Source organism: Ambystoma mexicanum, chromosome 3p, assembly GCF_040938575.1.
Source record: "Ambystoma mexicanum isolate Mex_15411 chromosome 3p, UKY_AmexF1_1, whole genome shotgun sequence".
In the NCBI taxonomy this organism is placed as follows: Eukaryota; Metazoa; Chordata; class Amphibia; order Caudata; family Ambystomatidae; genus Ambystoma; species Ambystoma mexicanum.
In genome coordinates, this window is record NC_090925.1 from 1,032,712,166 (window position 1) to 1,032,730,292 (window position 18,127).

The following is an 18,127-nucleotide window of genomic DNA, read 5'->3' on the forward strand; positions in this document are numbered from 1 at the left end:
CAGATACAATGCAAATTAAATATGCACTGAGAGATATGAGAGCCAATACTCTAGGGAGGTCCTTGGAGGGTTGAAGAGACCATAACATACCTCATATTTTAGTGTTTTCCACTTGAGCATCAACTAAAACAAGACTACACTAACCTGCATCCCACTGAACCCTTCATATCCTCATAGGCTGAAAACTCCAAAAACCTGAAATGAGCCCAAGAGCTCCTAAAAATGGATTCACATAGGGTTCATTTATTAATATGTGAAACTCCAACGTGCATCATGGGAAACAAGAGAGTAGCCACTACGACTTCTACTTTTAATTTATCTTGCTCATTAGATCAATGATTTCAATATTTTTTTTCGAAGACAAATATATTTGTGATCTGAACACATGATGTACATTTGCTAGTAATCCCCTGCCCAAAGATGATCCCATAACATACTGAAGAGCAGGCAACCCCACTCTCTGGATTGGGGAAATACACAACTTTTTTAACAGAAAGAAATAATCCAGGGGATGCAATTTACAAAAGTGAAAAGTTATGTAATTATTAGAAAAATATTGAATAAATCAAGAATAAATCAAAGAACAACAATATAATGCAGGAAAATTACAACTAATTATCTGTTAGATCCACACTGGGCATAATACCTCAATCTGAGCAAACATATCCATATCTGCAATCATTTGTCACATTCACACACATAAAAAGTATTTTTGGAAACCATTGCAATTAATAACAATTTTTCTTCTCTCCCTGGAGTGGATGTTAGTTCATTTTCATGATCCCATTTCCAGGCTTTTGGATCAGGACTGACCGGTTTCGACGTATTGATGACAGTTTAGCCACGTCTTCATCAGAGAACACACAATAGTCATAAAACATTAATATATAAAAACATCTGATGTTCCTGAGCACATGTATTAAGGTTGATAAATGGTATCCATGTGGTATAAATGTTTATACTATATATGCTCTATGCAGGATAATGATCTATTTTAAATATTAATATAGCAAAAGAACGATGTTTTAAAGTGAAAGTTTGAAAGACATGAACATGATTTGCAACCAGGAATCAAACGTAAAAAACAAAACTGCTAAATGTGAATTGTTCTCCAAATTCTTGAAAATATAGCTCTTTTATTTACTTGTATAGCTTTATTGAATATGTTCTGAAGTGATACATTGCAACCATTAACTGCTTCAAAGCTGTGGGAAGGAAAGGGTGATTGGAAGGCCAAGAGACATGCGCAGCTAATTTCGGGTGCTGCATCCCATATCCTGACCTAGGAGGGAGAAGACAAGTGAAACAAGAGTAGGGGGTTAGAGAACATTCATAGTGAAGGCAGTGGTTGTAAACCAGATCCTGACAAATGTTGAGAACATGAATAGGACAGATGAATGTGTAAGAGGGAAAGCAATGATTGGTGGATTACATATAACGTACTAGAAGGTGAAGAAACTACCCCTCACCCAGAGGGCGGAAAGTGGGAGAAGTAGTAAAATATTACAGTGCAGCATGGATCAAGCACCAAATAAAAGCCTACTGATACTAAATATGTCTGAGGAGAACAGTTAAATGCTAAGGAGAAGACTGGGATGGAGCTACATCATCGTTACAGAATGACATCAACAGGGGGATTGCTTATTTCTGGATCTCAATGTTTAGCTTTTGTAAGTATGGCCCCTAACTCTATGGGACAACCAATGACTTGAGGAGAACCATCTCCGGTTCCTGAAGCACCTCAAAACCTTTCTCTTTGCTTCTGCTTTCTCTCCTCCTCACCTCTGCTGACCTCCTGGCTAAAACCTGAACCACTTTGGCTACCCGGACACCCTCTTTGTTGGGCCCAGGTCCCCCCTGCCTTAGTCTCACCCCTTCACTTCCCACCTGGCTAACCCCGCACTCGGGGGCTGTTTCTGTATCCCTACAGTCCCCTACCAGCCCCTGACACCTATTGTCCGCACTTACCCTTGCCACTTGCAGGCCGTTACTTACTTATTGTTATCATCTTGTACTGCACTTTCCACTTGCTGGCCGTTACTTACTTACTGTTATCATCTTGTACTGCACTGTCCCTGCCCCCTTCCCACGCACTTGCGCGATCTGAATGACACCTGGCCTAGAAGGATCGTTGTCTGTCCTCCCTCTGTTCCCCTCCCTTGCCTCTTCACACCTTGAAGCACTTGTGCATAGGCGCGTTATACATGCCATATCATATCATATCCACATCTGTGAATAGGCAGCATATGAGATACCCCCAGTATTGAATATTTGAAGTACTTACAGGATGACGGCACAGCCACTGAGGAGATGATGGAGTGCTGAGCCTAGGCCCACGCAGAATTCTGGGTCATATCGTGCTGGCTCAACTTGAGGGATAAAGAAAGGTGGAACAATCCGTGGCTCCTTTGGGTGAGCTAGAAATGATGAGCAACAGATGAAAATACAAAGAATTGGCTCACCAAATAATTCACATGAAAACATTGCTGTCTTTTGTTATTGAAATCACACAAAGCAATTTTACACAAAGGGCAGATTGGCTGGAATGCTGCCTCACATGAATGCTGCCCCTGGGGATGAAAGGGGTGTTCCTGGACTGTACACTAGTTGGCTACAGTTGAAATAAAGCACTTCCCAGGCAATTCCACCAATAAGATAATGTGTTTCATTTGTCTTCTTGCTGATGGGGTCTTTTCTTCTGTCATGGGAGGTTGTGTGTGGTTTTCTGGGGGCACTTCAAGGGGGGTGTAAGCATTTCTCTCTCGGTACCTCCACAACACCAAAGGCCCGCTGGCTTTTAGCACCAAAGATCTTTGCCATGCCAATGTATGAAAAGCTGCAGGACTTTCACCACATCATATGACTCTCACTGTCACTACTGCACAAAGTTACCACTACTGATGCACCAACCTATCATCTGGAATCGGATTGTGAGACTTTATTTCATCTATGCTGGAGTCCTTTCCATCACCATTATGTCTTGGCTCACGTTGCCAGTGAGTACGCAGTTATGGCCGCCTCGAGGCACTGTTCTTCATGCCAAGGCGTTGCTGTGGGGGGGACTGAAGGGGCCTATAGCCCTGGGTCTTTTGCCCCGGATAGAAGCTCAGGGGCTACAACCAAAATTTTAGCAGCCCAGAGTCCCAAAAGTCCCTACAATGGCGTAGCCGCAAATCCTTTCAAAACCTAGTAACACCCTCTTCATGGGCGCAGGCATTACAGAAAAAATAAGTGGCCTAGGCAAGTATGATCTTTTGGGAATTTTTACTAAATGTTATATGATTATTCTCCACACTACGATTCGGAGGAAAGCTGTTCAAGAGAACTTGCCGTTTAACCCAAAAGCATATTTGTCTGAGCCTCTCAAACTGGTAGTAGAGGACTTTAAGACATCCTAGTTTCCCTGAGAATAGGTCAAACAAAAGGATGCTGTTGGTAAGTTTCCAGAAATGGCCTTGTGGGTCAGAGACCCAACAATAGATTTGTATAAGTAGTGAATGAGTTATCGTAAAATTGTGTGACATAATGCTGTGGAGGGAAGAGTAGTATTGATTGTGAGGAAGGAGAGTCAAGGATGGATGAGTGGAGAGTTAGGATACAGGTAACTTGAGGCACCTGACTACCCTCAACATCAGCATCTCTTTACCGAAATGAGACACTAAAGCCTGTGTGGAGGCCGTGCTGTAAACACGATTTCCAAGTAATATGAGACTTCCCCATGCCCTCAGCCATCCTTTAAGACTATTACACCCCAAATTAATTCCCTGGGTATTAAAGAATCTTTGAACTCAGCATTATCTCAGTATTGAGGTGCAGGGCATAGAAACCAAACCAAGCAATTGGTCTAAAAACTAGTAAAGAGAATGTACATGGTGAAGAGCTAATAGAGAAAGAGACATCGCCTAAATGTCATCACATTACTTTGATGTATGTAAAAATAGGTTGCAGGATACATTCTTCATGGCTTCTTTTACCTTTCTAAAATGGTCGCCAAAAATGTTGTTTTTAATTATTGGTAAGCATATTTTACACCCCCTCTCTCCCTACATCTTTCTCTTTTTCAAAATTAGGACCAGTGTATCTCTCCTCCCACATAAGTGCCACAGTTCTCTCGGCCCCCTCTCTTCCCTCTCTTTTAGAGTTATAATACTAATGTCAGTGTTTAGTTTTGGCTATTGGGTTGCACTGTAAGCGCTGCTTATAAGCCGAAACTATTGGCATGGGAAGTGACGACAGGTGAGAGATGGGAAGTAAGGAGAGACACACAATATGTGGGTCTTGAACGGCTTTTTACCACCCACTTACCACCCTTGGCCATGCTAGTACCTATGGCCATTACCACCAGCTAGCCTCTGCTTCAGAGGCGTTGCTAGGGGGGGGCTTAGGGGCTATAGCCCCGGGTGTTTTGGTTGTAGCCCCGGATAGAAGCTCAGGGACTACAACCAAAAGGCTATAGCTAGCCCCGAATCCCACCATTCCCGACATTACCTTAGCCCCTGATCTTTTCCAGACCTAGCAACACCCCTGCTCTGCTCCCTCTCAAAACACCACCCTGTGATCTCTTTCAGTCATCTGATAGATAATGGCCTTATGCAGCTATAAACAGGCTCCTGGTTGTTCTAAAACAATTGCTTAACTGAGTTAGCCACTTTATATATAGGCAATAAGTGTGTCCTTGCATCTGTACCTTACACATAATTCCTTGTAAAAACAACAGACTGGCTTTTGTATAGGCATTAGACAGCATTCGATAGGCACTTTCACAATATGCCTACCCCATGCCTATGCCACAGCCAAAACTATTGACTTTGCCAATGCATGTTGCACCTGCCCTGTTTGTAGTAAAGAAGCAGCCGACCTTCAATTATTTTTCACAGGCCACGACGACACTGCCCTCCCATCGATGTAAACTCTCGATCCTGCTCCCCTTCTCGCTTGTTTCCCTCTTCTCCATTCGTGTACTGGGTACCATCACAACGCTTCTGTAGGATAAAGACTCTTCTTTGTTGATTTAGGGGTGCAAGAGTGGGCAGACAGTTGTTGAATGTTCTCTCACATTCAAATGTCGGGGAGAAGAAATGCTAGGGCCTGCAGTCTTATGTCACATGATCCTCTCAGTCCAATTTAAGAGCCTACCATAGTCCATCTGTGGCAAATTGTAAGCAGTTGTAGCTCCAATTGAAGAGGGTCAGATTATACCTTTCTGCTGCCTCTTGTTTGCCAAAGACAAGCTAAGATTACTATGATTTGTGCATTTCTTTCCTATTTGGTTTTTAAGATGTGTCGTGCTTTGCTTTGATGATCTGCTCTGTGTGAATCTATTAAGCTTACACTTTTCTATGGTCAAAACTCTGACTACTGTTATGTTTCCTTATGTTGGCAGACTGTGAGTCTTGAAAAACTCACCTCTCTACCGAAGAGCGAGGACAGTGCCTGCGAAACACGACTGCAGAATGGATTTACTTTCCAGTATTCGGTCTCCAATGGGGACCCCTCCCCGATGCACAAAACCCCAGACAGTGTCACCAGCCAGGCAATTCCCTACAGCACTTTGACATACCCGGACGTAGATCCCCCCTGGAGTGCCTGCAAGGATCGAACACATCAAACCCTTGCTGAACTGAAGCGTCAGAGGGCAGCCATCAATAGACTGAGCTACCCAATTCTGGGCTCCCAGATGGGAAATGGTGCAGAGAATGGCGGCGACACCAAGGTGCAACTAATAGGCTCAAGAACTTCTTCCTTCTGCCCCAATGGGACTTCGGTATATTACACAGTGAGCAGCGGGGACCCTCCCCTCCTGAAGTTCAAGGCTCCCATTGAGGAAATGGAGGAAAAAGTACACAGGTGCTGCCGAATTGCTTAACTAGACTGGGTAGGAAAGATCAAGAATAGCTTTCGAGGCGTACAGGTGAGAAAGGGCATACTTGCTTCACCCTCTCACTGTTTCTCTACTATGTGCAGACTTTACCCAACAGCACAGCCATCACTCAGACAAATTCACAAAAAACTGCACACTGGCCTTTTCACAGTTGGACTACAGAAGACTCAAACCACTGGTTATTTTTTCCAGTCCATATGTTACCTCTGTATTGAGCTCAGCATCCATGTCAGTAAATCATTACAAAAGACAGGGCACAACAACACAGGTCTGGTAAGTTTCTTTGGGACCGACGACTCTATATTGTCAAATGCAGTACAGATAATATGAGCCTGCATGTTTGCGTAACATATATGCAAGATCATCTGAAGACCTTTGCTACAGAGGTTGCTATAAGGGGATTATGGTGGCCACGAGTTTGGTGATAAAATGGCCCTCCGTTTACACTAGCCCAGACTGTCAAATGTAGCACTGTAACGAAAGTGGAGATTGAGGACAGATGGGTAACTTAACGGTGTACACCAAGACACAGTTGGGATCCTTTGTCGATGTCACTTACACCTTACTTTCTGCTCAAAGTTGTGTACATTTTTACGATAAAGTGTTATACTACATACTGCCAGTCCTGAAGGAAAAGTAAAACCATGTAATCTGGCAGATCATGCTTTGGTGGGGGCAGATATGTTTTGGATGTTAGTGAACAGCCAATGCAATTCTGATGTATTATTGAGTTCTGTTGTGATGTCCTATGACCTATATGATTCTTAACAAGACATTTCATATATCAAGCTTACATTTATCAAGATGCTATTCGGTGGGCACCTCATTATTGTGTACCTAATGCAGCCTCCAACTACCAAGGCTTTGTTTCCATGGTTTGATGGTGAAGCTCACCTTGACTGGAACTACAAGCTCCTATCCGTCCACATTCAGTTACTGCTGTATTTCTACAATCACGCGTGCAGTGAGACGGGTGAACAATCAGAAATAGGGCACGTACCGGCATTAAGTGGTGCTTTACAATTTCTTTACAGAAATATTGTGTGTGTGTATATATATATATATATATATATATATATATATATATATATATATATATATATATATATATATATATATATATATATATTATTATGGGAAGAAGAGAGATTGAAAGAGAGGGACCAAATGGATAAGAGAATGTGAAAATGAAGGGAAGTGACAGTGAATTTTTTGTAGGTCAGTCGTAATCGCTATTGAGTGGGAATAGTTGATGTCTTGGGTGGCAAAGTTGTGAGGAAGGCACAACGCCTCCAACTTATTGTTGCCAATAGTCACCACAAATCACTACTCAGGTTACATCATTTCACCAGGCAGCAACATGTCAAACAATATTGGTAACAACAGAAAGAAGTGTTGAAAAAAGGGATGTTTCTCTACGCTTTCAAGTAGGACATTGTATTGTGTAAAGCATGTATGATCTATGTAGCCATGCCCCTCATTTCTTTTAATGAACAAATACGTTTGTTTACAGAGCCACAATCACTGAGAACTTTCAACTTCTGACTACTGAAAAATAAAGTTGTAATCCGCAGGACCTGAGTGACCACCTCCAAAGACACAACATTCTCAGATATGTGACACCTCCTCTGAGTCACCTAATCATAGACTTTCTTCTATTCATGTTTAATCAGGATCTCTCCATTTAACAAGTGACAGCACCAGTTTTAAGATTAAGACAGACCTAGTCCAGGACGGTCAGACGCCCCTCGTTCAGTAACAAGAAGATATCAACAAGGGCAGCCCAAGAGCTTTGGTTAATGAAGCATTTCAAACCACTAATATAGGTGGCAAAAAGTAGATTTTGTGGCATTTTCTACGCACAAAGAAATGTCTTAGAATGTGGGTTTGACTCAAGGTCAAGGTCTATGGAGTATCTTTCATGATCTTCTTTTTGCATTGTCGCCAAAGTTGCACACCATTTCATCAGCCTGGCACCTCAGGAATGTTTACTCTATGTCCAACACACACGTATGTATGTGTGTCGTGTGTGTGTGTGTGTTTCCAGAGCTTTGAACACTAGTTCTAGAGGTGACCTGTAGGTACATTTCACATACCTCATCCCATCAAAGTAAACATTTCAAAATTAGACACAGCACTCATTGTGTTTACATTTCTCACTGAAGATCTTTTTGCCAGAAGAGGTTTGATTAATTTATCTGCCCACTTCTCACCCCCTCCTTGCAGCAATGCATACACATGCACATCCATGTAAAGTGTAAAGCACAAGATCACAATCACAACCCAGGTTTATGGCTGTGGCCATCATGGAACTGGTGTGTCTAACCAAGTGCCGGCAAGGATTTATGCCACCTCATACAGCTTGCCACTTTGCCATTCCAGCTTACTCTCAAAAGGTCCAGAATTGATGTTTACAGGCCATTCATGTACTTCTTGATGCCTTCTGCGTTTGATATTTTGGTAGGACTACTTGAATTGCCTTACTATAGAATGAGCCTGGTGTTTCACGCCAGATTCGTTCAACGGCATGCTACAATACCATCAATAATTGAAGCCTAGAGTCACTACAGCATCCTTTGATTCAATGTGTCACAGTACCAGGGAACAATCTTGAGACGACAAACCATATTGCCAAGTTTTGCAGTCATGAAAGACTACTTTAAAAGAAGGGGATTACCGGGACTACCTTCTATTGCCCGTGGTGACCTGCAAAAGCCTGTTGTTACTAAGCAAGCATTGCCAATAACTCTCCAGTTTGCATTTGGTACAAAACAAACGCTTCTTCTTCCATTACATTGCTCCTTGTGCTACTATGCAGATCCCTGCTCACCCTCGATTGTTCACGCTTTGCCAGCACATACGATTGCTATGATGTTCATGCAAGAGTGAACAGGGAGTTATAGCCATAGTCAGCAGCAACTAATGTGAGGCCGTTCCACCCATGTGTTTGTAGGATTGTGTGCGACGAAAAACCTCCCTCCACAGTTGTCAAAGGATATTATAGTCTCCACTAAATACCGGAAACCCAGACTTGAAGAGACATCTTGGGCATCTGCAAGGGACGAACTCATTGTGGGTGCTACATTCTCAATGTTACTTTAATAGCGCTTTCATTGTAGTGCATTTCAAGCAGAATGCCAATCAAGGCTGCCCCACCAGAGAGAGAATTTAAACTATACTTTGCATGTCATTGCACTGCGCTTGTCAAATGGACACAGAGGCACATATAAAGGGAATGATTCAAATGTAACACACTGGCAAAGAGAATTTCTTGTTCTTCCAATTCACTCAATGCAGGTATAACCATTACTTACTGTCTAATTCTGAATTCTAATCTGATTCACCGTCGTCAATCAACCAATTGCAAAATTTACCTTGGAGACAAGCACTTAAAATTCCACTTGAAATCGCAAGATCATGTTGCTCCACTACCAATGATATATCAGCTTGCCAAAGTACTTGAGGTCATTTGCCATTCATCTGATTGTTTCCTGATGTTAGGGCACGTTGAACAATGCATTCCATTCCACATGTTCAGGAGAAAAGTAATGTGACATATAATTGGCTGTCTCTATCAATGAAACAAAGGTCTAGTGTCAGTATTTCTACATCGTAACGGTAGTGTAAAAGTATGTAATGAACGACAAAGGAAATGTGTCTACAACTTTGTGTAAAATATTGTTAAAATCAGCAGAGTTTAATATATTTCAACATTCTTTTATATGATGTCTTTCCTACTGTATCAAGTTGCCCACGTAATTCTTAACAGTGACTTTAATCGCAAACAGTACACATCCGGATGTTCTTTAAAAAACTCTTTTGCCAAACTTTCATATCTGATTGCGCTCTCTGCAAAGTTCTGACGCTCCAAAAAGATTATTTTTTTTAAATAAAAAAAAGAGATAAAAACACTAGTACGTTTCTTTTGTATGTACACGTTAAAGCAATGAATGCTCCCAAAACAGCAACCAACATTTTTCAGAATATTTTTCCCTGCTGGGCCGAAGAAGGAACAAGTTACTTACCTGTAACTGTTGTTCTCCAACATGGGTCTGGCATGGATTCACATGCTCATGAATTCCCCGTCGTCAGGCCGGGAATCCTCGGTAAAGAAAAAATCAGTATCAGTTTCGTTTCTGATCTGTCTTTCTCAGTAGTAACCAATCACTGGTCTCTGGGTCATACTGCCCCCAGCCAATGACTGCCCTCTCCCTAAGCCCCGCCTCCGGCAGCCATCTTCAGATTTGGTAGCAAGCAAAGTGGCAGTATGACCAAGTGAAGAGCCGTAGAGGGGTAGGATGGAGGGTTCGCATGTGAATCCATGCCAGACCCATGCTGGAGAACAACAGTTACAGGTAAGTAACTTGTTCCTTCTCCAGCATGGGGTCTGGCATGGATTTACATGCTCATGAATATAAGAATGCATAGCAGTACACACATGCGCAACCAACGGGAGGTGGAAAAAAGGCTCAACATTAAGCATTACATCAAAACTCAACATTAAGCAGTTCTTACCTCCTCACCAGGCTCACCTTAGGCGAAAAGGTTGCGCAGCACCGCTTGGCCGACCCTGGACTCCTCCCTGGAATCCCGGTCGACGCAGTAGAATCTCGTGAAGGTGTGCGTCGACCTCCACGTAGCAGCCCTGCAGATGTCCAGCAGGGGCACACCAGACAAGAACGCCGTGGTAGCAGCGATAGCTCTGGTCGAATGGGTTCTCGGACGGCCAGGCAACGGTCGGTTTGCCAACCGATGACAGTGCGTGATGCAGCCCGAGAGCCATCTGGAAATGGAAGCCTTCGAGAGAGCCTTCCCTTGGTTCACAGGTCCAAAGTTCACAAAAAGCTGTGATGTCTTCCGAAAACTCTTCGTGCGGTCCACGTAGAACTTCAGCGCTCTAGCCACATCCAGCGAGTGCAAAGTCCTCTCGGCCGATGACGAAGGCGACGGGAAGAAAACAGGTAACACCAAGGGCTCGTTGAGATGGAAGTCCGACGGCACCTTGGGCATAAAAGAGGGGTGCGTCCTCAGCACCACCCTCGTGTTGGGAAAAGTCCAGTATGGAGGCTTGCAGGATAGGGCCTGGATCTCTCCCACTCGCTGTGCGGAGGTGATGGCCACAAGAAACGCAGTCTTCCATGACAGGAATTTCAACGGTGCCGAATGCAGGGGCTCGAATGGCGCCCCCATGAGCCTGGTCAGCACCACGTTGAGTTCCCACGCCAGGGCAGGGGCCTTCACCGGTGGGAACGATCGGAACAGTCCCTTCATAAATTCCTTCACCATGGGATGGGACCACAAGGACGCCCGTCCTGTGGTTCTGGTGTATCGGGAGATCGCAGCCAGATGTATCTTGATGGAGGCGTGAGCCAGTCCAGCCTTGGCCAGCGACAGTAGGTACGGCAGCACTGGAGGGGCCATAATCCATAGAGGGTTAATCTTCTGCACATGGCACCGGACAGAGAACCTTTTCCACTTATGTCCGTAGCACTTGAGAGTTGAGGACGCCCTAGCTTTTGCAAGGACCTCTCTGCAGTCAGCCGGGATATCGTACCCGCCAAACTCTAGTGCTGCAGGAGCCAGGCCTGCAAGTTCAGCGACTCCGGGTCGTGATGAAGTATGGCGCCTCCTTCTCTGGAGAGAAGATCTGCGTTCTTCCGCAGCTTGACTGGTGGGCACGCTGACAAGTCCAGAAGGTCCGGGAACCAGATCTGCCTCGGCCACGCCGGTGCGACCAGGATCATCCTGCACAGGGACCTCTTGAGCTGGTTGACGAGTCAGAGCAGCAACGGCAACGGAGGGAACGCATATAGGAACAGGCCGTCCCAGGGGAACGAGAAAGCATCGCCCATGCTCCTCAGCTGGGGAAACCTGCTGGCGAACCTCTGGCAGTTGGAGTTCGTCGTCTATCCGGTCGATCTGGGGTTTTCCCCATCGTCGGAAGAGTCGATCCACTTGATCCTGACGTAGTTCCCACTTGTGGCACGAGCGCAGCTCCCTGCTGAGTGAGTCGGCGATGGTGTTCTTTATCCCTGCCAGATGAAAGGGCACCAGAAACATCCCTTGGGCGACGGCCCAATGCCACAGATCCTGGGCTTCGTTGGAGAGGGCTGGGGATCTGGTTCCTCCCTGCTTCCGGATGTAGAACATTGTGGTGGTGTTGTCGGTGAAGATTCTCACCACCTTGCCCTTGAGGGACGGGAGAAAGGACCTGAGGGCCCAGAACACTGTACGGAGCTCCAGGATGTTGATGTGGAGCGTCTTCTCCTCCGGGAGCCAAAGGTCTCTTGCGTGAAGTTCTCCGGTGTGTGCTCCCCACACTTCCAGGGAGGCATCCGTCGTCACCGTTATCTGGCGGGATGGGGTCTGAAAGTCTGTGCCCGCCGTCAGATGAGCGCGGGTGCCCCACCACCGGATCGCTCATCGGAAGGTCTCGTCGAGCGGGATCCCGTCCTCGAAGCTGCCCGTTGCTTGGATCCAACGGGAGTCGAGGAACTCTTGCAGAGGGCGCATCCGAAGCCTGCACAGGCGCACAAGATATATGCAGGAGGACATCATCCTGAGGAGGGACTTGATGGACCTCACCCTGGCCACGTCCGTGGCCAGCAGACGCTGCACCTTGCGTAGGATGGCCTTCGTCCTTTCCTCCGACGGTGAGGCCAGACGCGCCACTGTGTCGAGCTTGGCTCCCAGAAACAGTGCGACATGCGACGGGACCAGGTGGGATTTGGGAAAGTTGATGGAGAATCCCAGGTCCATGAGCAGCTGGACGGTCTTTGCTGTGTGATCCACAGTGAGCTCCCTTGTCCTTGCTCGGATGAGCCAGTCGTCCAGATAGGGGTAGACGTAGATCCCCTGCAGGTGCAGCTGCCCCACCACCGGTGCTAGGCACATGGTGAACACCCTGGGTGCCGACTTCAATCCGAACGGGAGGTCCTTGAACTGGTAGTGCCGTCCTTGGACCACGAACCTGAGGAAATTTCGGTGTCCTTTCAGAATGGGGATGTGGAAGTACGCATCCTCCAAATCCAACGATGACAGGAAATCGCCCTCCTCCAGCTGTCCCAGCACGTGCTGGAGGGTGACCATCCGGAACTTCTGTGCCTTGTGTACTTGTTCAGTCGTCGCAGGTCCAGGATGGGGTGCCATCCTCCTATCTTCTTTTTCACTAGGAAGTACCTTGAGTATACTCCAGAGCCCCGGAGCCTCTTCGGGACAAGCTTGATGGCACCTTTTTTGAGCAACGCCCTTACCTCCAATAGCAGTTGAGGGACGTGATTTTCCTTCCTGACCACGGGTGGAATGCGTGGGCACTTTTTTAGAAATTCGAGGGCGTGCCCCCGGGCCAGGGCATCCAGCACCAACGGTTGGTGGAGATGGACTCCCACACGCTGACGAACTTCGCCAGCCGGCCTCCCACCGGGGTGCTTCGGTGGGGGCCCGACACTGCTGTCGGTTCAATCTTGCTTGGAGGATGCCTTGCCGCCTTGGTCTCCCTGGCGATGACGGCGGGGCCCACCTGACTTGCCTCGTACTCTATAGGCTTCCTGCGACGAGGAGTAGGCCGCTTGGCGGTACGTAGAGGAGCCACCGCCGAATCCCTTGGAGGCACCCTGCTTGCCTCCGGTGTTCCGAAAGGACGGCCTTTGTTGCCGGAGAACGCCTAGGGCCCTAGCTGTCTCCGTGTCCGCCTTGATGGCTTGGAGGGACTCATCCACCGTTTTCCCAAACAGGTTGTTCCCGTCGAATGGCATGTCCAACACCTTGGCTTGTACATTCTGGCGGAAATCCGTCGCCTTGAGCCAACCTCGTCGTCTAAGGCAAACGCTGTTGCCTAGCTGGTGGAAACTGGTGTCGGCAATGTCCGTTGCCACCGTAATGGCATGGTCCGATGCCACTTCGCCTTCTTGCAAGATCTCCAGGGCCTCGGCCCTCTTGTCATCCGGTAGGAAGTCCAACAGGGGGGCGATCTTGTACCATAACTCCCTGTCGTAGCGGGCTACGATCGCGAGGGCATTGGCCGCCTTAATCGTTGCTGCTGCCGACGAGATAACTCGTCGTCCCATTGCGTCCAGCTTCTTCCCTTCGCCGTCAGGCGGGGAAGTTGACGTTGAGGCCGATGCCCCTCCCTGCTTTCTTCTTGGCCGCCGCTGAGAGGGCCGAGTCAGGGGTCGGTTGTGCCTTAAGGCACAAAGGGGCCGCGTCGGGGACCCGGTACTTCTTCTCGTACCGAGCCCTCTTGGCAGGTGTCGTGGACGGGTTCTTGAGAAGGGTGAGACCCTCGTCCCAGATGTCATCCAGCAGGGGCACAGCAAGGACTGCCTTCCTCTTGGCCTCGCGCCGTTGGTAAAGGAAACCTTCCTTCTTCGGGGCAGAACTGAAAAAGCTTGGATGCCCTGGCAATCATTGCATGGAAAGATCCGATCTCGTCGGACGGGGAGGCCCGGGCTGGTGATGGGAGCTCCGTCCCGTCGTCACCGCTGTCGTCGGTACCCGTCGTGGCCATGTTCGTTCCCGTGTCATCCCCAGGGACGGGGGACATGGGTAAAGGCCGAGCAGGGCACGAGGGCTGAGAAGACGGGGCCGGATGTATCCGTTTTCTCTTGTTCGGGGGGCTTCCTGCTGGGCCCGGCTCTGGTTCCTCCATCGAGCCTGGTTCCGGATCCTCCGTTGGTGGTAAGGGCAATCCCGTCCTTATCTCTGAACATAAGGATTGTATTGCCAACAAAATGGCCGCCGAGTTATCCTTCGGCTCCGGAAGCGACGGGTGACTAGGACCCTCGCCGGTGCCGCCGTCACTCTCGTCGTCACCCTCGTCGGGATCCCTCCCGTGGAGACAGGCCTCTTATACGCCCTCGTCGAGGCCCTCTAAGACTTCTACCAGCTCCTTCTCGGATGCTGTGTCCATGTCCACAATGGCCACCGCCCCCCCACCCCCTCTTTTTCCACCGGGGTCTTCACGGGGGTCTTTTCGATGGGTCTGAAAGAGGCTTCCCTCCGTGGAGGCAGGGAGACTCTGGGCCCCGAGGTCGCCTCCACTGGTGTAGCCTCCACAGGCTGCGCCAGGGCCGCCGCGACTCCCTCGATAGAGGCCTTGGCCGGGTGAATCAAGGCCTTCACCGCCTTAGGCGTGCTTGAGGCCTTCACCTTGGGGGGAGGGTCACCGCCTCGCTCCCCCTCAGCCAAATCCTTCGAGATCGACCGGGGCCTCTCCAGAAGCTTACCCGGGTTCTCAGATTTCCTCTTCCCCGAACCAGAGCGTTGGCACGTGGGTGATGGTGCCGGGGAAGGCACGCCCTGTCTGGCAGCCGAAGAGCCCGACCGTTCAGCGCTCCCGGTGCCCGCGGACTCGCGGTGCTTTGCCTTCTGTTGGGCCCCCGTCGCCGGGGCGCCCTCACAGGACTTAGAAGACCGCTCGGACTTCTTCTTCTTCTCACCTGACGGACTCCTTCCTTCCTTCCAGCCAGTTGGAGAGACGAAGGTGTCGGACCCTGATGGTCCGTACCAACATGTTCCAGCAAAATGCACAGTCCTTCTCCACGTGCGTTTTGTCCTCATGAAGGCAGTAGAGACATTTCGAATGCTCGTCCTCCTTGAACACATTCTGTAGCTGGCATCCAGGGCAGACCCTGAACAGTTTTCCGGGCGTCGAGCTTCCTTTCTCCTGGGCCATGTTCGGGTAGGCAGCAGAAACTTCTGGAATCCCCCAAGAAGCGTAACTCGACGAAATCTTCACCCTTGAGGGGTGTAGAAAAAAATCTGATACGGATACCCGTTAATCGGATGTAGAGAAGGTGAAGCTTGAGGCTCTATTTGACCGAAAAATGAGAAATTCTCTTTGAAAAAGCGCGAAAACACAGCAAAATCTTGAGAGCTAAACACAAGGACTCCCAACACTTGAGCGCGTGGTAAAAATCTGAAGATGGCTGCCGGAGGCAGGGTTTAGGGAGAGGGCAGTCATTGGCTGGGGGCAGTATGACCCAGAGACCAGTGATTGGTTACTACTGAGAAAGACAGATCAGAAACAAAACTGATACTGATTTTTTCTTTACCGAGGATTCCCAGCCTGACGACAGGGAATTCATGAGCATGTGAATACATGCCAGACCCCATGCTGGAGAAGTTAATTGATAGAAATATGTAATAACCCTCCACTGTACAACTTCCTCCTGTTGCCATGGTCAACCAAAACTATATATATCCTGGTGGAGTAAAACTTTTGATGCATGGGACTGGGGTTATCTACAATATCATGTTTACCATAGTGATTGCTTCCCTTCTAGGTGAGTGCCATCTGTATGCAGTGGTCCTGCCACTTCTACTAAAACAAATAGGGATTACAAAACAAGAGGTAGAGTGGGAGGGACATCTCTTCTCATCTGGAAAGGAAAATGCAAGGGAATATAGCTTTGTTGGTAAGCACACATTTAAATGAGAATACATCACTATTGCTGACCATTTTTACTTATAATTTATTTATTTGAGGGTCTTAATGTGGTAGATTGGTTGCTTCTCTGACAATATCGACCCATTTCTGGCAATATACAGTCTTTGCCCACAGTCTCACCGAGGCCGAGCCCTGCCGCACGCTGTACACGAGTGCGCGCAGGAGCGGATAGTCATTCTTCAGCGGCCCAGAAGACAGAAGTTAGAGCGTCGTGAGCAGGTAAGTGTACATTTATTGGGTTGGTTGTGAGGGGAGAAGAAGGGGGCGGGTGAAACCCCCTGATGAACAGCGCTGGAGGAGGTGATGGGGCGGTCTAGGGAGCAGCTTCAAGAGAGGTTTGGGGGGTTTCAAAAAAACAAATATGCATTTCCTGCCAGTTGAAGGCTGCTCCACATCAGCCTGAAAAAGTGGCCTTTTTTGGATGCAGCCTTCAACGGGCAGTGTTTAGACATAGAACCTTTCTGGTGATATGGAACCTGGAAACCTCTCACACGCCACAGTAACTCACACAATCACCCATTTACAAGATTTTACATTACGTAGCCAGGGCAAGGTTTCCAATCCTTCTGGCACATTGAAAATTCTCAGGCCACAAAAGGTTAATTTCAAAGTACAATGGTTTTTTTCAGTTAAAATTCATATGTTCATAAAAGCATAAACAAACCCATTACAATTTCAAATAAAATGTCCTTATTCTAAAAGCGTCAATCAAAGGTTTCTCGACAGCAAAACATGCTGCAAGCATTTACAAAAATATCAAAGCAGGACGACACTGCCTAAGAGGAACCTTTTTACATACCGAAACTGAAGTCCTTTGTCTATGAGCAGCATAAACAGGCAAAACATGTAAAATGCAACACATTGTCCTCCTCGGCCTTATCGGACATAGCCAGTACTTAGCATCATCATTCAGCCTAAATCTAGAAAAGTGAATGTGCCTGAAAATATTTCACCCACATTAGACAAAGCCCAATATCTTACATGGGCTTTAACAAAAAATAAAAACGTTCAGAAGCTTTGCTTTTTTCAATGGTTTCTTTTTCATATCCACGCCTTGTAACGGAACTGGCATTCAAGATCCAACATGAGTTGGCATCAAAAGCCTCCCTAGTCATAAACCATGAGATCATGATAAGGCTCAATGGGAATGGGGAGGTCGAATGCACATGCACCGGCACCATTGAAAATGGTGCCGGTGCATCCGACATGCTCTGCTCGCAGGTGCCGGTACAGCCTCCAGGACAGGCCTGGTGACCGTAATGGCACCCGCGAGCAGAACCTGTAGTTTGCCGGTCCGGGAACTACGGTACCGGCAAGCTTACTGGTACCGTAGTTCCCGGCAAACTTGTAATGACCCCCATTGTTTTGGTGCTGTACAGTCACTGGTTCCATTATTTAGACAAACAGGCACATGGAGAACAATAGGACAGTCAACAGCCCACAGCAAATTACCACTGCCAAGGAGAAGTGCCTGCGTTGAATGTCAACTTAAAAGATCTTGCTGAGGTGACAGGCAGGTTAATCAATTTAGCATTGAATTTTTCTGCATTTGTCCACCACTTTGCTTTATGAAGAATGCCCTTTTGCTCTATTTACTCTATTTATATTCCACTTGTCACCTATAGAAAAAGAAGAAATGTATAATGAGGAAAATGTTTTAAAGAAGCAGTAAAACATTTGGTGCCTGAGTGCAAGGAACAGCTACTATGTAATGTAATTTTGCCATGACTGGTGCTGCACATCACGCCCCTAATGGCAGTTGCGACCCTAAATATATTGACAATGACGCTAGCCGTGGA

The 18,127-nt window shown here is 47.4% G+C and overlaps 1 protein-coding gene and 1 long non-coding RNA gene across 5 annotated transcripts in view; one reads left to right on the top strand and one right to left on the bottom strand.

Moving 5' to 3' along the window:
- Positions 1-9,792, top strand: part of PPP1R16B (protein phosphatase 1 regulatory subunit 16B) — a 507,009-nt gene extending 497,217 nt beyond the window's left edge. For 2 of the 3 annotated variants that reach the window (XM_069652371.1, XM_069652372.1), the window contains exon 11: positions 5,384-9,792. In XM_069652371.1, the coding sequence (XP_069508472.1) occupies positions 5,384-5,866 (483 nt within the window). In that variant the 3' untranslated portion in view covers positions 5,867-9,792. The remainder of the gene's footprint in view (positions 1-5,383) is intronic. The other variant, XR_011304470.1, reaches the window with a different exon arrangement.
- The window catches only part of LOC138581204 (uncharacterized), a 101,809-nt gene continuing 84,199 nt past the window's right edge, over positions 518-18,127 (bottom strand). Inside the window, exons 1-3 of one of the 2 annotated variants that reach the window (XR_011304471.1) lie at positions 9,256-9,367; positions 2,285-2,417; positions 518-1,282 (exon numbers count right to left, since the gene is read on the bottom strand). This is a non-coding gene — a long non-coding RNA (uncharacterized lncRNA). Of the gene's footprint in view, positions 1,283-2,284; positions 2,418-9,255; positions 9,368-18,127 lie in introns of those variants that run through there. The other variant, XR_011304472.1, reaches the window with a different exon arrangement.